The sequence below is a fragment of the Semicossyphus pulcher genome, unplaced genomic scaffold, assembly GCF_022749685.1.
Source record: "Semicossyphus pulcher isolate SPU_LCO1_2020_fin unplaced genomic scaffold, fSemPul1.0.p SCAF_7, whole genome shotgun sequence".
NCBI classification, from domain to species: Eukaryota; Metazoa; Chordata; class Actinopteri; order Labriformes; family Labridae; genus Semicossyphus; species Semicossyphus pulcher.
In genome coordinates, this window is record NW_027211748.1 from 17,661,715 (window position 1) to 17,678,627 (window position 16,913).

A 16,913-nucleotide genomic window follows, 5' to 3' on the forward strand; every position below is an offset into this window, starting at 1 on the left:
GGGGAGGGCAACGAGTGCAGAATCAAATTAATAAGATGAAAACAGGGGGAAAGAGAAATGCAAAGAAAGGGAGAGGGGATGTACAAAAGTAGAGGAAGAAGATGTAGAGAGGAAAACGGGAGGAGATGAAAAGAGTGAGCAGGGAACTCTCCAGCTGGACATCAGAGTGCAAAGTAGGAGAGGCTGCCAAGGAGGAGAGGAGGAGAGGAGGGAAGAGAAGAGGGTGAAATAAAGGAAGAAAATGAGGATTTAAGAAGGGGGGGTGTGTGTGTAAGAGCAGAGGAAGAAGGAGAGGGAAGGCAGGGAAAGCTGAACAGGGGATGAATGCTAAATTTCTAATTGATAAGGTGGACCCCTCTAACCTTCTTTTAATACAGCCCCTAGCCAAAACAACAACAACTCTAACCGTATCGCACAATACTGACTTCTCTGCACACAGCGTCCTGATGAGCGCGCTGCCAAACAGCACAAAGCACTCTCCGCATCATCCCACATGACTGCAGTGCTTGAGGACATAGTGTTTCATTTCAACCTCATTACAATGCTAAAACTCCAGCCTGCATCGGAGCATATCCAGGGCTCTTGCCCCTGATAGCATGGCTTGTATCAATGCTTCGCCTCTCATTAGCTTAGCATATTATTGGCTTTTCTTGAAGACGCTGGGGTGAAGGGCACTGGAGGCCCCTGTTTAGTTTTTATTTATGCCCAGGCTTTAAAAAGCGGCTTAATCACACAGCGCCACTGGTGCACACAACAGGTCCCCACCCGGATATGTCTGTCTCTGCTGTGATGTTTGGATGGAAAATTAAGATGGCGAGTGAGAGCAGAGGGTGGGAGGAGAGAGAGCGGGGAGAGAGGTGAGATTAAGGAGGAGGACCAGGGAGAGACAGAGATATAATGGGGTAAAAATTAAAAAGGAAAAAGAGAGAAAAGCAGAGTACACGGAGGAGAGAATAAAACAGGGAGGAGAGGGTGAGGAAAACACACTTCATTACAAGCTCTCTCGCTGCAATTATGCTATTTGCACAGCAACAATGGAGGGCGGCCTCTGCAGAGCACCTTCTCATTAACAGGACTGGAGAAAGAGGAGGGAGTTAGAGGGGTGGAGGTGTTGTCTCTGTCACGGTGCGGTATGAAGCAGAACCCCATATGGACTGAATGGCATTTCAGACCGGCTAATTCCATCCCCGCGCTGCACACTTCAACCACAGAAGAGTCAGTTCAGTCTGTCTCCGCCCATTCTTATAGAGATATAAAACTGAGAGCTGCCTTTTCATCTTCCTCCCTCTAGGAAGCAATTTGGACTGAGAGAACACGAGGACATGCAGCAGCTTCCAAAAGAAAGCGGCAGTGGCTCAGCGGACGGCAGCCACAGTGACAGAGCCAGAATAATTCCTGCAACTGGATACTGCCCACAGCGGACTCATCTGCAGTCCCCTCCCATACATTTTCATCCAACCCACTGTGAATATCGACTGTATTTCTCACACCTGTAGCAACTGCTGATGCCAGAAAACAGCTGAAGACCTGTCACAGTCAGTGCAGCCTGGAACGTATTAAGACAGTGATGCCTTTCTGTTGAGCTGGCTCTTTACCCGGTGACAATGCTGAGGAAATAAACCAGTGACTGTGGACTGTTTACATCCACACCAGAGGACGTGGGATTATAACCATATTTAAGTAGACAGAGAGTCATTTGGAAAGTTAACATGAACCTTAATTAAGTCATTGCATTTAATATTCGGTTGAGAGGCATGCTCAATCAATGTCAGAGACTCATTAACATCAGCATTCCCTGAACGCTCTGCCGGGGCTGTACGGCGAGTTACAAGTCCTTCATTGCTACTACAAAAAGGATTGAGAACCCCCTCAAAACACCAGGCTGACATTTTCACATTGTCAATAAATACCAAGAAAAAAACATAATCATCTCTGAATTGATCCTACCAAGAAGTGTAGCCTTGTAGCCGAAGCCTGATAAAGCGTAATCCTTTGATCAAAATAACACTCCAATGACCTCCACAGTTGCAATAAGTGACATGCTCCTTCATTGCCGTGAAAAATACTGTTGTTTATTTTGAGTCCATGCCACATATGCCATTCTGCTGCTTTAAATACTAGAAATAGTCAATTAAAGGAGCAATTCGCCCCTGGAAAAAGCCGCTGTCAGTCAAAGCTGGTGTTCTCTGTAATCAATAGAAGCGATAATATTTAAAATTGGCGCCATAGCTGTGGAGAAAGTTGTACAAACAGCCTGTGGTTTCGCCCATTCTACATTCCTACAACACCCAGCGTGCATTGCATACTACTGTTTTCCAGTCAAGGACATTGATCGCTGCAGGCAATGGCTCAGAGCGGTACAGAATCCGAAATGCTACGAGAATATACCGGCGGATCATCTAAAAAATCTTCAGGTCTGCAGTCTACATTTAGTTTAGCAAGCTCCCTGGCCCTGGAAAACCTCCACCAGACTACATAAAACGCGTCATCTGGCAAAGCGGATAGCGTCCTCCAAAGGCACAGAGTGAAATAGCTCTTTTTTTTCCTACCATAATGGCATTAGCTCCCCATAATGGCATGATAGGACTGAGGTAGAAAATTGGCGAACTGGCCCTTTAATTAACCGTTTATATTTGTAGGCTATTTTAAACAGCCTGTAATTAACAGGTATGAAGAACATGCAAACATAAATAATACAACTCTCCAGTTTATCTAACGTACACGTGTCTTCTCATGTGATTTGTAGACAATAAGATAAATAAATATACACATACAGCCTCATCCTTGAGAGCTCAACGTCGGCACTTAAACATTCCAGTCATTACATTCAGCTCAGATCTTAAAGTTGAAAGCCTTCGCTGACCTGTAGCCGTCAATGCAGCTGGCGTTGATGTAGTCGGAGCCCTCGACGCCTCGGATGGGCTGCAGGCAGACGCGGGTTGACTCGAAAGGCATGATGTTGACCAGGCGGTTCTTGAACTTGTTGCAGGGCAAGTTGGCGCTGATGAAGCGTGACGTGTGGGCTTTGGAGTTTGCCAGTCTCTGTTTAATGAAAGGTGTGAAGAAACCAGACAGGGAGGAAGATGGAGGGGGGGAAAAAAATTAGTGACCTGTGACCTGAAGTAAACAAACAAGAAAGCATCTGACAACGACTTGACAATCTTTATTTAGACGCAACGTTTCCTGTCAGGATAAATAAGGAGTTCTGCTGGTAGGTACAGCTAACGGCAGCGGGCTTGTCCGTCATAGAGTCCTGGAGCTTGGAGGGCTGTAGGCGTGACGAGCGCGATGCTGGCAGTGGACAGAGCACAGATGGACAGCACAGGAGTGTGTGTGGACAGCCATAGTACTCCAGGATAATTTGTGCGTGTGTGTGTGTTGTGGCCAGACTGTGTGGGCACGGAGGCTGTGGCCCCCACATACGCCGCAATCATTCTCTCACTCTTTCATTCTCTGTGGTTGGCAGGAGTGGAGATGCTATTATCACTTCAAACAGAATGGATCATGGTCATAAGAGGGCTAATGGCAGAGCCGCGCTGGGAGGAAAGTGTGTAATAACATCACAGTTGATGGCTATTGACAGAAGGTGTGCGTGTGATTGCGAGTCACCTTGAACACCAGCTGTGTGTATGTGTAAGCGACAGTCGTGGTGTGTCGGTGTGTTCGTGTTTCTGTGTGTTTGTTCTGGTTCATTTGTCCCTGAAACATGTGATGCTACTGTAGCGGCTGGGATGTCTCAACACCAATGTCACCCAGACAAATTCCTGGGCATCGGCTTATTTGGTGAATTAATGATTTGGTGAATTTAATCTTTCGGCCGGCACAACAGCGACAGCCTGGACAGAAGGTGAGAGTGTGCAACTGCAGTGTGATGCCCAGCTGAGGATGTGGTTTCTGCAGATCAGATGAGACTAAAACACTTGCAGAACTAGGACTTGTTGCTTAATATCTATTATTTGATGCTGCCGGTGTGAAGAGAATCATAATGATGACGGAAGCCGAAAAAATACATTAGTTAACCTGTAGAATAAAGTTAATAAAAGTAGTGCACTACAGTTGTATATTAAAAATGAAAAAAAACACTGACACTTTTTCGGCTTATAGGACATCAGAAGGACATCAGCAACTAACAGCGAGCTAACTTTTCCAATAATCATTAACAATTACTCACAGCACTTTCTGTAAGGTGCTGCAATGTCACCTCTGTGAACTAACCACAGACCTCCGATCAGGAAAGAAAAGAAAAGTGCCTCAGAATGGTGTTTCGTGAAGTTGAATGCTTCATTCCATCCTTCAGGAGTCAACTACAGCTCTGCTAACAATTAAAAGTTAATTTATTACCCGACAAAGTCATCACAAAGAGCCTTAAGTAACACTTGTCTGAAGTGTGTGCTTCCTCGCTCACCTTGAACTCCAGCTCCATGGCAGTAACCGTTTCGCCGGGTGGGGGCTGGGTGAGCTTCTGGATGTGGGCGTACAGGTTACGTGCCGGCACCTCAGTGTTGCCGCAGGTGGCGGCCTCCAGCAGGGCTTCGTGGATGAAGATGTACTGGTCCTCGGTCTGGACCATGTAGTTCCTCTGGGCGCGCATGCACGTCACGTGGCCGTAGATGTCTACGGACTTCTCGTGCTTCATGCGCTCCAGCATGGCATCGATCACGATGAAGCAGCCAGTCCTGCCCACACCCGCACTGATGGAGGGAGACGGAGAGAGAGGAGTGAATAACTTTAAGTGCAACTCAGAAAACTCTCATACGTCTGTTTGCTCTCTATAACAAGATACAGAGATAGATGTAACCGGTTGCTAACATCCAAAAGCCTTCTAAACTATTCCCTCACTGCAGTACTGAGTTCTATAACTTTCTCTTACCCTCAGTCTCCGTGTGCTGAGTATATGCTTATATATGCACTATATGTATGTGGATTAGAATGCAACTTGATGTCATATGAAATTATAAGAGGGGTCAAATGTGACTACACCCACCTGCAGTGGACCACCATGGGCCCTGCATCTGGAGGATTGCAGGCCTTTACCCGCCGTAGGAAGGCCAGGATGGGGGTCGGGTACTCTGGCACGCCGTGGTCTGGCCAGGCCATGAACTGGAACTGTCTCACCTCTCTCTTCTCACTGGAGCCGTTCTGCAGGTGAGTTAGACGGGTCAGTAAAGTACAAAGGTTTGAACTATGTCGGATAGCCTGACACAGAAAATGGTAATTGGCAGCTTTTATAAAAGAAGCTCGTCAGGTTAGCTGAAATGTTTTGAACAGGATGAGGTCACACTGTTGATGAAAGGGAGCTGAAATTCTATAGCTGAGTCTGAAACGCACCAGTGATGTACTTGTCAGAATCGCAGCTATTTTAAGCAAAGGTCTGGAGTTGACTCACTTTAATAGCAGTACATAATGTGCTCTACTTTCACTACTGTGATCATTCTGCCACTGAAGGTGTAGATAACGTGTGTAATTTTGGAATTGGACTCCGACAGTTTCTCAAAAACAGTTTGAGAATTATTATCACCATTCCTTGATTGAAACCTAGAAACGGCTCCAGCTGGAGACGTGCATTTAATTAGAAATTATAATAATGAAATTATAAGAAGAAATGGAAGAAAAACTGGTAGAGGAGAAATAAAGGACAGAACATCAGTCAAATCATCACGGCAGACTGAAGTACATGAATCAAAGTGAAGAACTGAAATCTATTATTGCTTTTTAGAGAACAAGGGACAAATATTGGATGTTAAAAACCAATTACAGCAGAGAAAAAAGATTCCAGTGGTAATAGCCTTTATCTGACTTCAGAAAAATAAGAAATTACATTCTAAAATGTGACCCCAGTAATGATGGACCGCAATTACCTGCTGGGAACATGTCCTTTATGAGCACGTCTAGCTGCATTGTTAACTGCAAATGAAAAAGACAGCGCTGTACCTTGTAGAGGGCGAAAGTTCGGACGCTGTAAGTGGCCAACTCGACGGTGTCCAGCATGGTGACCTGGATCATCCCGTAGGTCTCTGTTCCTCGCGCCGGCCAGTACTGGTCACACTTCACCTGGCAGAGGAAGAGAAAGGGCACACTGTCAGGAGTGAACCGCCGCTAACGTCTACTGTGAGACTAGTGAGAGGCTTGTAGGATCACACTGATTAACAAGGAGGGAACATTAGAGGGGTCAGATCAAAGTCTCCGTCCGAAGCCTAATTAAAAACTAAAGAATCGGAGTCAGCTCCTGTATCTCCTAAAGAATGAACACAAGTGAGCTGAGCACGGGCATTCATGTGTGTCTGCATTTGAAGCGGGCTTCAAAAGGGCATTAAAAAGCTCACTTTGTCTTTTAGCAGCCTGTGATCATTTTCAATTAGCTAATTGTCAGGTGCTTGGCAGCCCTTTGTAATGTATGCTTTTGGTGCATTTGTACACAGAACAAACTTCAATGTGGATGAGGCTAAAGGTCCTGTAAACACTGGCAATGAGTGCCTTGCTTCACTCTGTGCATCATTTAAACAACACATTTGCCTTTGCCACAATTTCCACTTTACTGCCGCACTTTAGCAAGCCTCAATGGCCATTAAAACAGAACAAAAACGACTTCGAAAATTAGTCTTCTTCACTCAGACATTTACAGAACCCTTCCTCATCAGATTGATGAAAGTCACTAGTGGCTGCCCCCGGAGTTTGGCTTTCAAACAGCAATAATAAGGCGTCTGGTCAGGAAACGTTGGGGAAATACGTCCTAAACTACTTCTGAATAATTTGGAGTCAAAAATAGGTCATGCAGTTGCACAATCATGCGTCATTTGATTGTTATAACACCTAATAGTTGTTCACAGGGTCTGTGAGTTTTTGCAGCGATGAGTCACAGCATTATCTAAACACTGGGCATAGCCCGCTGATTGGTCTTGCTTCTGTCTTCAGGGCTCGGCGGATGTTGTGAAGAATAAAACATAGTTTGGGAAAACCTTAAGAGCTTGTGACGTGTAGTCGGAATTTGTGGGGCAGGTTCAGTCCACCTAGCGTGCGTCTTTAACAAGAAGTTGAACCCATTTCCAATCAGTCAAAGGCTCAAAGGTTTGAAAGCATGAGCTAAAAAATAAACGTTTATGTGTGTGTGTAATTTCACAAAGCTTCTGTTTACATGTAGGAACGCAGCAAAGGGAAAATGTGAGACGGTCTGGGGCGAGGACTTGCTGCTATTGATCTGGACAACATGGCAGGAAGAGATGTGGCGCGGGTAAGCTAATTATATTGATACTGCAGTACCGAGCTGACATTTGGAGGCACCTTGGCTGTCTCAGCGAGCTGGTACAAATCGACAGACAAAATGCGCTAAAATTCACCCCCTCACATTTCACCTCCCCCGGTGACAGCTCCCATTCAGAGGCGGAGGTAGTGCTCGCTGGAGAAACTCAATTGACTGATGGGGAACCACTTGCAGTACAAACATATGGATTAGCAGTCACCACAGTAATGAATATCTCTGTGCTGTCTGAGGTTGGGTGGCATATTCTATTCCTTGCAAACCCACACATAAAGAGATAGACACCCACACACGCACACACACACACAGAGACCGCAGGTTTCACTATCATCTGCGTCTGCTTTGAAGCTGGCTTCTCACATGTCGACACCTGGCCTTTTGCAGAGGACACAGACCTCTTATCTAGACACACACACACACGAGTGAGTAATACCTCTGGTCTCATTTGAAGTCCCCGACCTTTTAAGGTTTTCACTAACTAGTAATGATATTGCTAGAGGAAGCTGAAATTTGCCTGCTGTCGGATCTCATCATATTTGTCATGCTCCTCTGTTTGGCAAAGACATCAGTCTGGCTGGGTGGTGGGAGGTTGACTCACTCACCATATGTGTGCGTCTGAGTGCGTATGTGAGGGAGCAATATACAAACAGAGGACGTGTATATATGTAAAGAGAGAGTATCAGATCTCTACGAATGTATCAATACCATGTGTCTAATGAGGAGTTCAGCCAGCTTCTTGCGACGTTTTGTCTTATTAAATATCTTTTCATTATCAGCTCGGCAAACATTGCTCAGTGCACTGTGCAGTCTGACAGTCTCATATATTAAATAATGTCCTTTTGGGTACTGATGCAGAAGCAATTTAATCAGCTCAAGTCTCTGTTAGTTGCCTTATACTTCATTGGAAAAGCTCACAACAGACTTTATATCATATAAATACTGCTAATTGTGATTTAACTGAACATTTTCTGTTCACAATATTGGGGGTTGGAAATCACACAAAGATGACTCCTCCCTGTTTGATGATATTCTCCTGAAGATTTCGAGGTACTATAACATACAGTTATCAGGCAGAAGCTGCTCCACCCCCACTGGTGGAAGGTGGGTTTGGTTCTCTACATCTCTCTCCAGTGTTGGCAAGCAAATTGATTCTCATCCGTGTGTAGGAGGTGGGGAAAGGCTGAGAGCTGTTTCATTTCTCTTTAAGTTCCTCGTGTTGTGCTATCTCAGTTATTTTGTCCTGTGTATGCACTGTATATGTGTGGCTGTTGAGTCTGAGATCAAAGCAGGAGAGAGCGGCCATCAGTCACACAGCGCTGAAAAAGCCACTCAGACACTAAATATACGGACAGGTATTTGGGAGTGTATTCTTGCCGAGATGGAGTGTGTAATAAAAATGATCAAACGTATCTGCGCTGCAGATATTCTCAAAGGAACAAACAAATGAGCTCTGTGGCAAAAGACATAGTTATCCCACAATTTGCCTAAATGATTGATTGCATCAATATCTGAAAATTAAAACAGATGATGTAACGTTTGAAAGCGTGGTAAATAATGCTCGACTTTACTTGAGAAAATAATTGCTTTTTTACAGACTCTCTATAGATACTAAATGATGAACTGAGCTTCAGGTAATAATCCACCAACCCAGCCCCCCTAAAAAAATCAATGCCTGGGATTTTGGAAATGAACTCTTTCATTTACGATCTCTTTTACTTCCAGCTCTCTGTCGAGGGACTCTCTTTCATTAGGGCACCGTATGCACTCACTAATAAAGCCCCACACACTGGCAGGGCTCATGCTGATTTATTTCCTCTGAGGAATTCTTGAGCGTGATTTTGTGATGGTAATTAAAAAAAACCCATCCCAGTTCTGAATCTCAAGTTGCCCATGTTCTCCTTTTTTGCTTTTTATTAGCTTGAATGTATTTATAGGAACACACGGGTGACAATCCTCTTAACTCTGACTACGGAGTTTCATTATGGTGCCGTGGCTTTGAGAGCCAAACTCAGAAAGTGCAAACACAAATGAGACACTCTACGTCTATGAAAGCTTGGCACTGTGTTGCAAAAATAAATATGTAGCAATCAAGTGTTGAGCTGTGAGCAGTGTCTACATAATGTATGAAATTCAATTAGCATTATCATGAAAATATAAGTGAAACTACACTGCACATGCTCCGAGAACAACACAGCCCTTTTTGTATTTTCACTAGAGGTTTTGCTCTTGTTGCCATCACATGCAAAGTGTCCGAAGTAACTCCACCGTGAGGGAAAACAAACAACAGGAGGGAGAATGGGAAATGGTAAAAGGCTGTTTTGCAGTTTAACTTCACAAACAGTTTCAGACGGAATTCATGCAGAAGTTTTAAAAGATTGCTGAAGACTCAGGAAAAGAGAAGCAACATGAAGCGATACTGTCCACTGACAACCAAAATATCCTTTGAAGTCCTTGTGACTTTGATCAGGCTGACAACTCCTGCTTTAAAGCAGGACCGGGCTTCTATATGCCTTCAGGCTTCGTTTGGTTTAATGTTACTTCTCTGGTGTCGAGCCACATAAATATACACACTATATACGCCAGGAAACTCCAATTCAGGCTGCATTTCAGCTTTGAAATACTGACTGTCTGGTGGGTCAGACAGTCAAGGCTTTACAAGATACTCTTTCTTTTCCTCTTAGAATCCCAACTTTTCACAGTCGTGGCAGCTACCTGTTGGTTTGTTTGATAACTAGGTAGCGTTAAAAGGTGAGATATCACATAAATTCATACCTGCTATGGTGCCATTATTTTCTGCAGGCAGAAACCTTCTAAAGAGATCTCACAATAGGAAAATGTATTTCTGGCTTCTGTATTTACTTGTTTATCACAAGCAGCCATTATTTACAATGCTTTTGCACTTACATGTCAATAAAACAATATATATTAAAGACTTAACTCTTCATAAAAGAGGGGGTATTATGCTATTTCACTTATTAAGACATATATATATAATGTTACATTGTTGGATGTCCAGACTAAACGTGGGTGAAGTGTCACATCTGTAGGTAAAAGGATGTTGGAGTAATCCCCAGGCTTCTCAGCTCAGTCTGCAGGCTGCTGTGAACGCCAGGTTTCACACAGTTTTTTCTAAATGCTGATGTCACAAAGTTCCAAGCCAATCAGAAAAAAAGTGGGCTTTTAGGGGCGCGGTTTCTTAAAGGGACAGAACTGTCTGAGTCGTTTCAGGCAGGGGCTATATGAGGGCCTGCACAGAGTTTTTTAACTGGAAATTATGCTAAGATACTCCACAGAGTGAAATATGAAGCTTGAATTAGCACAATAGCTTCCCTTTAAGGAATGATGTACATAACTGCTATCTCTGACAGTGTATTACAGTGAATTACACTGAGTCTTTACTTACCCGTGACTTCTCCTCCAGCCTGGTCATCATGACGATGGTGTTGGATCTCTGCTCCCACACCATCCTCCAGAAGTCGCTCAGAGTCTCCGGCAGTGGCCCCTGCGTGGCGATGTAGGCATTCTGCTTCCTGTAGCCGTCGATGTAGTTAGCGTTGATGTAGTCGCTGCCTGGAACGGCTGTAACAAAGACAAGAAGTAAAGGAATGTAGCCCGTACATCGCAGAGGCTGCTCAGAAACAGAGATGTTTAACATTCACTCTCACGGTACATGTACAGGTCAATCATTATGATGCATCATATTGACATTTTACGATCCACACGTTATGTCATTGAAAAATGAAATATGGTTGAGATTTCTAAAGCAGCAGCTACATGTTTACAAAATATCCTTGACGCTCTAAATCAATGCTAGCCTCGGTCAACAGCTGCATTAGAGGTTAAGTGGTCACATAAGCTCTTACCATCCACAGAGGTGAGCACCACTCTGGAGTGGTCATAGGCAATGACGTTTGCATAGCGATTCTTTGGCTTGTTGACCTCCATGTTGGAATTCTCCCAGGTAAACTGCTGGCCCGGATCAATGGACTGTGTGAGAGGGCAGAGAAGAAAAGAGACGGAAAGATGGAGAGAGAGCGATTATGAGAGAGTGGACAGAGAGAGAGAGAGAAGGAAAGGAAAGAAAATAGAAGCACAAAAGGAAGCTAGTTAGTGGTTTGTGGATAAATGGGACAAGACAGGAGGGTAAAAGGGAACAGGGCAAAATTACCCAACTGTCACATAACAGTGACAAAACACAAAAACCATCTTATGTTCTCCTTCAATGTCTAAACCCAGCAGGATGAACATGTGCATTTTAGCTGGGGAATGACAAAAGGTTTTGCCACACACCCTCTCCCTTCAGGATCGTCCTATTGAGTTACCTAATTCTGAGAAGTCACATGCATGACTGCTCGCAGTAACTATGATTCCTCTCCTCCCCTGTCTGTGTTTCTTCTCTCATCTTCTATTTCTGATCCCTCTTCCTATCAAGCACTTTTGTTTCACACTCCCAGCCTCTCTCCGTTTCTAACCCCCTTTTCCTTCTTGCACCATTTGTCTCTGGGGCTAAGACGACAGTAGACTGCATACATATTGATCTGGGGAGATATGTGACGGCCTCCCATCCCTTGGCTCGATAATGTCACAGAGTCTCTTGTTATTCTGTATCGATCCCCCCCCTCAGCTCACACCGGAACCATGTCCACTAATTCCCCAGACCTTTCGCCTCGCAAATCCAGCAGGAGTCAGAATGACACCTTCGAAATTCCTTCACTTACTTAACGTGGCTTTAGCACCAGTTTAATTATTAGGGGGTTATTTTGTGTCACAAATTGACAGCTCTAACATGATAATAACAATTATTGGATAATTGATCGAATAAAGGGTGCAAGGTGAGGCCTGTACAGATCCTGAGCCTTTAGATAATAAAGTAACACTTTCAGAGGTGTTGTCCTGCAATTGTGCAGACGTGTTTGCCTCTCTAAAACAATCAAGATGCTGTCTATTTGTCATGTTCATGTAATCGGCTTTTTAAAAGGCAAAGAAAATAAATGCACGTATATGCATGTCTCCATCCACAACTGTTTCAAGAATAGAAGCGCAGTAGAAGAGAGAAGTAGGTTCATCAAGATAAGCAGCAGGTTGCACCAAGGCCATGATTTGATTTTATATTGAGTGGCACCATAGGAGACAAACTTGTACTAGCTATTTTAGAAGAAGCCATGTGGGTGTTATATGTTATATGTGTCTGAACAAAATGTGAAAAATATGCTCATATGCAAGAAATCTTCCACTAGCTCAGCACTGCCAATTCTTCGTCCATGACCGCCAGTACGAAGAGAAATCTGCAGTCAAAACATGTCATGTGCATCTGAGAGCTCAGTGAACACAGCGAGCCCACTAGACTGACGACAACTAGCAAACACGTTAGGTAGAGATGGTAGAAAGAGGTGGAAAGCAAACGCCCGAGTTATTCTTGCTGACACACTGGAAATGCTTTCAAATGAACATAATGATGCTACTGTATGACGACTGCAGCGTGATAATGCTCCCTGCAATAAAAAGCCTGTCAGGGGGAGCCGCAGCACGCCTGATTGACAAATTCTGCTCATTACCCAGTGTGCACATCGCTCAGTGGGATGCGGACTGGCGTTGGTGGTGAAGGAAGTGTCAGGACGCCTGAAACATCAGGGAGAGGAGGTGGTGAAGCCTCGACAAATTCTGTGCCTTGGGGGAAGGCGCGACGGGAGCAGCCGGCGAACGTGACTGTGACAAAGCACCATGAGCTCTGCCACAGCGCCTTGGCTGGCGCAGAGAGGGGCGGCCATCTGCCGGGCCACGGAGGGGGTCTTCCCTGGCTTGGAATGGTACGTGGAGGGAATGCGGCCAGGCTGGGTGCTCGTAGTCATACAAGCCTCTTTCCTGGCTTGATTCGTTTACACTAACTCAACCGTCCGGGATGTGCTGGAGGGGCGCTTAATCGTGTGCAGATTTTTTACCAAGGCCTAATTATGTCCCAAATTAGCTGTTAGTCTTACACCGAACCAGATAAATAAACCATTAAAATATACACTGTTTCATGAAATGCGAGAATTTGCATCCAAACACATAATAAAAACATTTTGAGACACATTATCATCGGCCCTTCTAAACTGATTTCATACAAAAGCATACATCTTTATGTTTCAGTCCACCCTCAATAACACAAGGAGGCGCGCAGAATATTAGAAATACCTCTCAGTATAAAATACAATTTAGCTGCACTGCAGACGGCGGCGTCCAAAATGTTTAATCAACACCACCCACAGTTTACACAAAAACTCAACACTATAACCTTCTGGAGGCTGCTGTAGTAGAATGCCTTAATTTCAGCAGGGAATACTACAATAGAGAAAATAACCTCGTGTTTGAAGTCTCAATAAATAAGGCCTTACTCATATTAGCCAAAACTCACAAACATTATATGTAAGCTCCATGTATGGTTCTGAATTATTTCTTTCATGCCGGCAAATACCACTGGGTAGATGATTCATCCGTTACATAAGGCTATCAAATGGAGGTTATTTTCACAGCACACACTGGACAGGCCAGATAAGAGCACTGTTACAAAGTGTTGGCTAAAGTTTGGGCTCGTAGTGCTGCTCGGGGAAAGGTTGTGAGGTCACCGATATAATTTTGTTGTTTTTCTCAGGGGTGTGAAATCGCACGGCACATTTCATGCTGTAGCAACATATGCCTGTTACTCACAAACAGACAGAGGCAGTCACACGGCCTTTTAGTGGAAGGTACAAAAATATATATATAAAAGATCTACAATCATTCCACCAGTCTTGTTGGATCCGTCAATGTGAAGACTAGAGCTGATTAGACAAAACAGATCGAACAATCAGAACAACTAAACAGAAGTCAGCTTTTGTTTTTCTGTATTCAAGGATGCCTCTCCTCTTCATCTGGCCTTGCTTTGTCCCCGAGCCGACTATGTGGCACTTTAAATGCAAATTTGCTAACTCTTTTTTGAGGGAGAACACTGACAAGAGATAATCCCTCACTGAGTTGCATCGGAGAGACCGCCTGCAAAATAACATTCTTAGGGGAAACATCAAGCCACACACAGATTGCTTAAGCAAGTCGCCACCTGCTAGTTTCGTGAAAAAGCAACTCGCAGCATTTAATGTAAGTGTTGGTTTCCTGGTGGGAATGGTAATAGAGTTGTAAAAATGACTGAAGAATGTCTGTGAAAGAAGTCTTCTATAATCCATTAGAATACATGCATATGGGATCAAAGAGGCATAAACAGAAATCTTCCTCGCAGACAAGATAACAAAGAAACACATCCATATGACTGAATGAGGGAAACACTGATTCTGCATTAGCGCGGTGCTCTTACCTCATACTCCTGGGAGAAGCGGAGGCCATCGTTGGCCTTCAGTCGCTCTATGTGGTCAGCCAGGTCAACGACAGGAATGGGCGGGTGCTCTCTCATTCCTGGGAGAGGAAGAGGAGGAAGAGGAAGAAAGGGAAAAAACAAAAACAGGAATGAGATCTGGCTGTTCCTACTTGAGACGCGCACATGGACTTACACAAAACACTGGTTGGACCACAGGGTGAGTGAGGCTGCCAGTGGGACCATGAGGTGGCTGTGTAACGGTGAGGAGAGTGCACTTTGTTCAACAATGCATGAAGAGAGGGAGAGAAGAAAGAGGAGAGAGAGAGAGAGCGCACAAGTTGAAACAGGCTGGTGACATTTGGTGACATTTGGTGATACCGTCATGCTAAGTGAGGAGGACAGAGGTGGGGCTGGCACGGCAATGCACATGAGTGACTGGGTGAGCATGCTCCTGGAAGGAAGCGGGAGGCAGACATCTCTCTGACTCCACGACGCTCAATCGGTGGCAGAGGTGGGATCAGAGAAGGAACCCACAAGTCTCTACAAATCAGTCACACTGTCACTCCCCGGAGAGGAAAAAAAAAAACTGACTGGTCACCAGCCAAAACTCATTTCTTTGAAAATCTCTTTCTCAACAATAGACTATCTTTCGGCCCAGCCCGGAGCGCTTGGGCTGGGATTAATTTCAAACAACCCCCCTGCCGCTCTCTAGATTTCTCATCGCCGGGTTATTGGATGATTTATTGCTAATCTACCGACACAAATTCCCCCTGTGCCTCTGAACTTGGCAAGGCTCTGCGCTTAAACGGATTGTCGGGAACTTGCCTTATGCGTTCAAAGTTAACTGTATGCGACGTATGAAGAAGCTCTGAAGTGATTCAGGCAGCATCATTAACCTTACATATAGCCTGGAAGTCACACTGAGATCAGAGAAACACTTTCATAAGGTATAAATATTAACATTAGGGCCTTTGGCAGAGCGCATCTGTAGGGTCATGGGTCATCCTTTCAGATGAGCGACTGCTGCAAGCTCATTATTACTGTAATGCTAATGGCTAATGACTGGTAACTATGGCCACTGCACAAGATGAGACCTGACCAATTACACTAATTTAATACTATCACACACAGGGACATTGATGTGTATGTGTTTTTACGTGTTCAGCCAGGTCTTTTATGGCCGTGTTGTCGGGTAAATGGAGAGTGAAGCCGTGGATAACAAGGCTGATGTACACACTGCTCATCTATCCATGAAACCATCTAGTCCTCTGCTTCTGCACCAAAACGGTGTTGTGGGAAGTTCGCAGCAGCAGGAGGACACTGCTGCATCCTTGGAGTGCCAGAGGCTACAAGCTTGTGGGGCTTGTGATGTCTGTCAGGATCGCAACAAGGGGAATGTGATCGGAGGTGAGAGAGGGAGGACGACTGCATGTGTGGGATATACACAGTAGGTGAGAGAGCAGACTAACTTGGAGTGTTGGGGCAGCGATGAGAGCTGGGACCTGCAGAGAGAGGAGAGTGAAGGAGGGAGGAAGAAGAACACTCAATCAATGAAGGTGGCTCAGGATCAGACCAGGGCCAAACAGTATCTGCAAATAACCTTTAAGGCTAGTTGGAGTGCGCAGCGGGTGGTGCATGCCTTCTCAGGACAATTCAAGTAGTGTAGTTTCGGTTGTTAAACAGAAGTGCGGACAAAGCTTGACTTTAAAAAGCTCCCCTGAGATGCTCAGTGTAAAGAGCACTACTGCAGTGCGTAAAGGGCACTACAAGTGTTTTCTCAAGTGTGAAAGAAACCTCAGTGTTTTGGCCGTCCTTTTATTTATCACTTATGATAACATTATACGTCTGAGAGTAATTGCTGGGATCCTGGAACGTGGAATTGGTGTGGTTGGATGATCAGACAGGTTGGCCAGTAAACGAGTCCATATTTTTGCCCAAGAATTTAAAGCACTTTATTTGGAGGCAATCCCCTCACTGCACATGAAAACCCTCTTTAAAAAACAAGTTAGATCACATGTTTTTACCTTTGTGTGTGCCTGACTGCTTGTTTGCTTTGCAGCACTGCAATTATTTTAATCAATGTTTCAAGATATCAGCAATCAGCTTGTTGTGTAAAACCTTACTATCGTCCATTATATTTCGACAACCCAGACTACAGTTCCCTTTAAAAGGTGCTTTTCTAAAGTGTCAACTTTGAGTGATCCCTGTCAGGTATTTGCAAATACTATGTGAACCAGGTCTGCCCAGAATAAACCAGGTCAGTTACTCAAAGAACCACACGCCTGCTGCTGGAGTGCCGTAAGGACGGTACGGCCGGGGTCTGTTTAACAA

General features: G+C 44.6%; 1 protein-coding gene across 11 annotated transcripts in view; it reads right to left on the bottom strand.

The window, feature by feature from the left end:
* The window catches only part of LOC138611277 (receptor-type tyrosine-protein phosphatase F), a 170,603-nt gene that overhangs the window by 7,253 nt on the left and 146,437 nt on the right, over positions 1–16,913 (bottom strand). For 7 of the 11 annotated variants that reach the window (XM_069684267.1, XM_069684266.1, XM_069684271.1 and 4 more), the window contains 8 exons: positions 16,052–16,084; positions 14,583–14,680; positions 11,119–11,242; positions 10,659–10,834; positions 5,932–6,051; positions 4,985–5,139; positions 4,406–4,691; positions 2,864–3,042 (listed from right to left, as the gene is read on the bottom strand). In XM_069684267.1, the coding sequence (XP_069540368.1) occupies positions 2,864–3,042; positions 4,406–4,691; positions 4,985–5,139; positions 5,932–6,051; positions 10,659–10,834; positions 11,119–11,242; positions 14,583–14,680; positions 16,052–16,084 (1,171 nt within the window). The remainder of the gene's footprint in view (positions 1–2,863; positions 3,043–4,405; positions 4,692–4,984; positions 5,140–5,931; positions 6,052–10,658; positions 10,835–11,118; positions 11,243–14,582; positions 14,681–16,051; positions 16,085–16,913) is intronic. The other 4 variants (XM_069684274.1, XM_069684273.1, XM_069684272.1 and 1 more) reach the window with 1 other exon arrangement.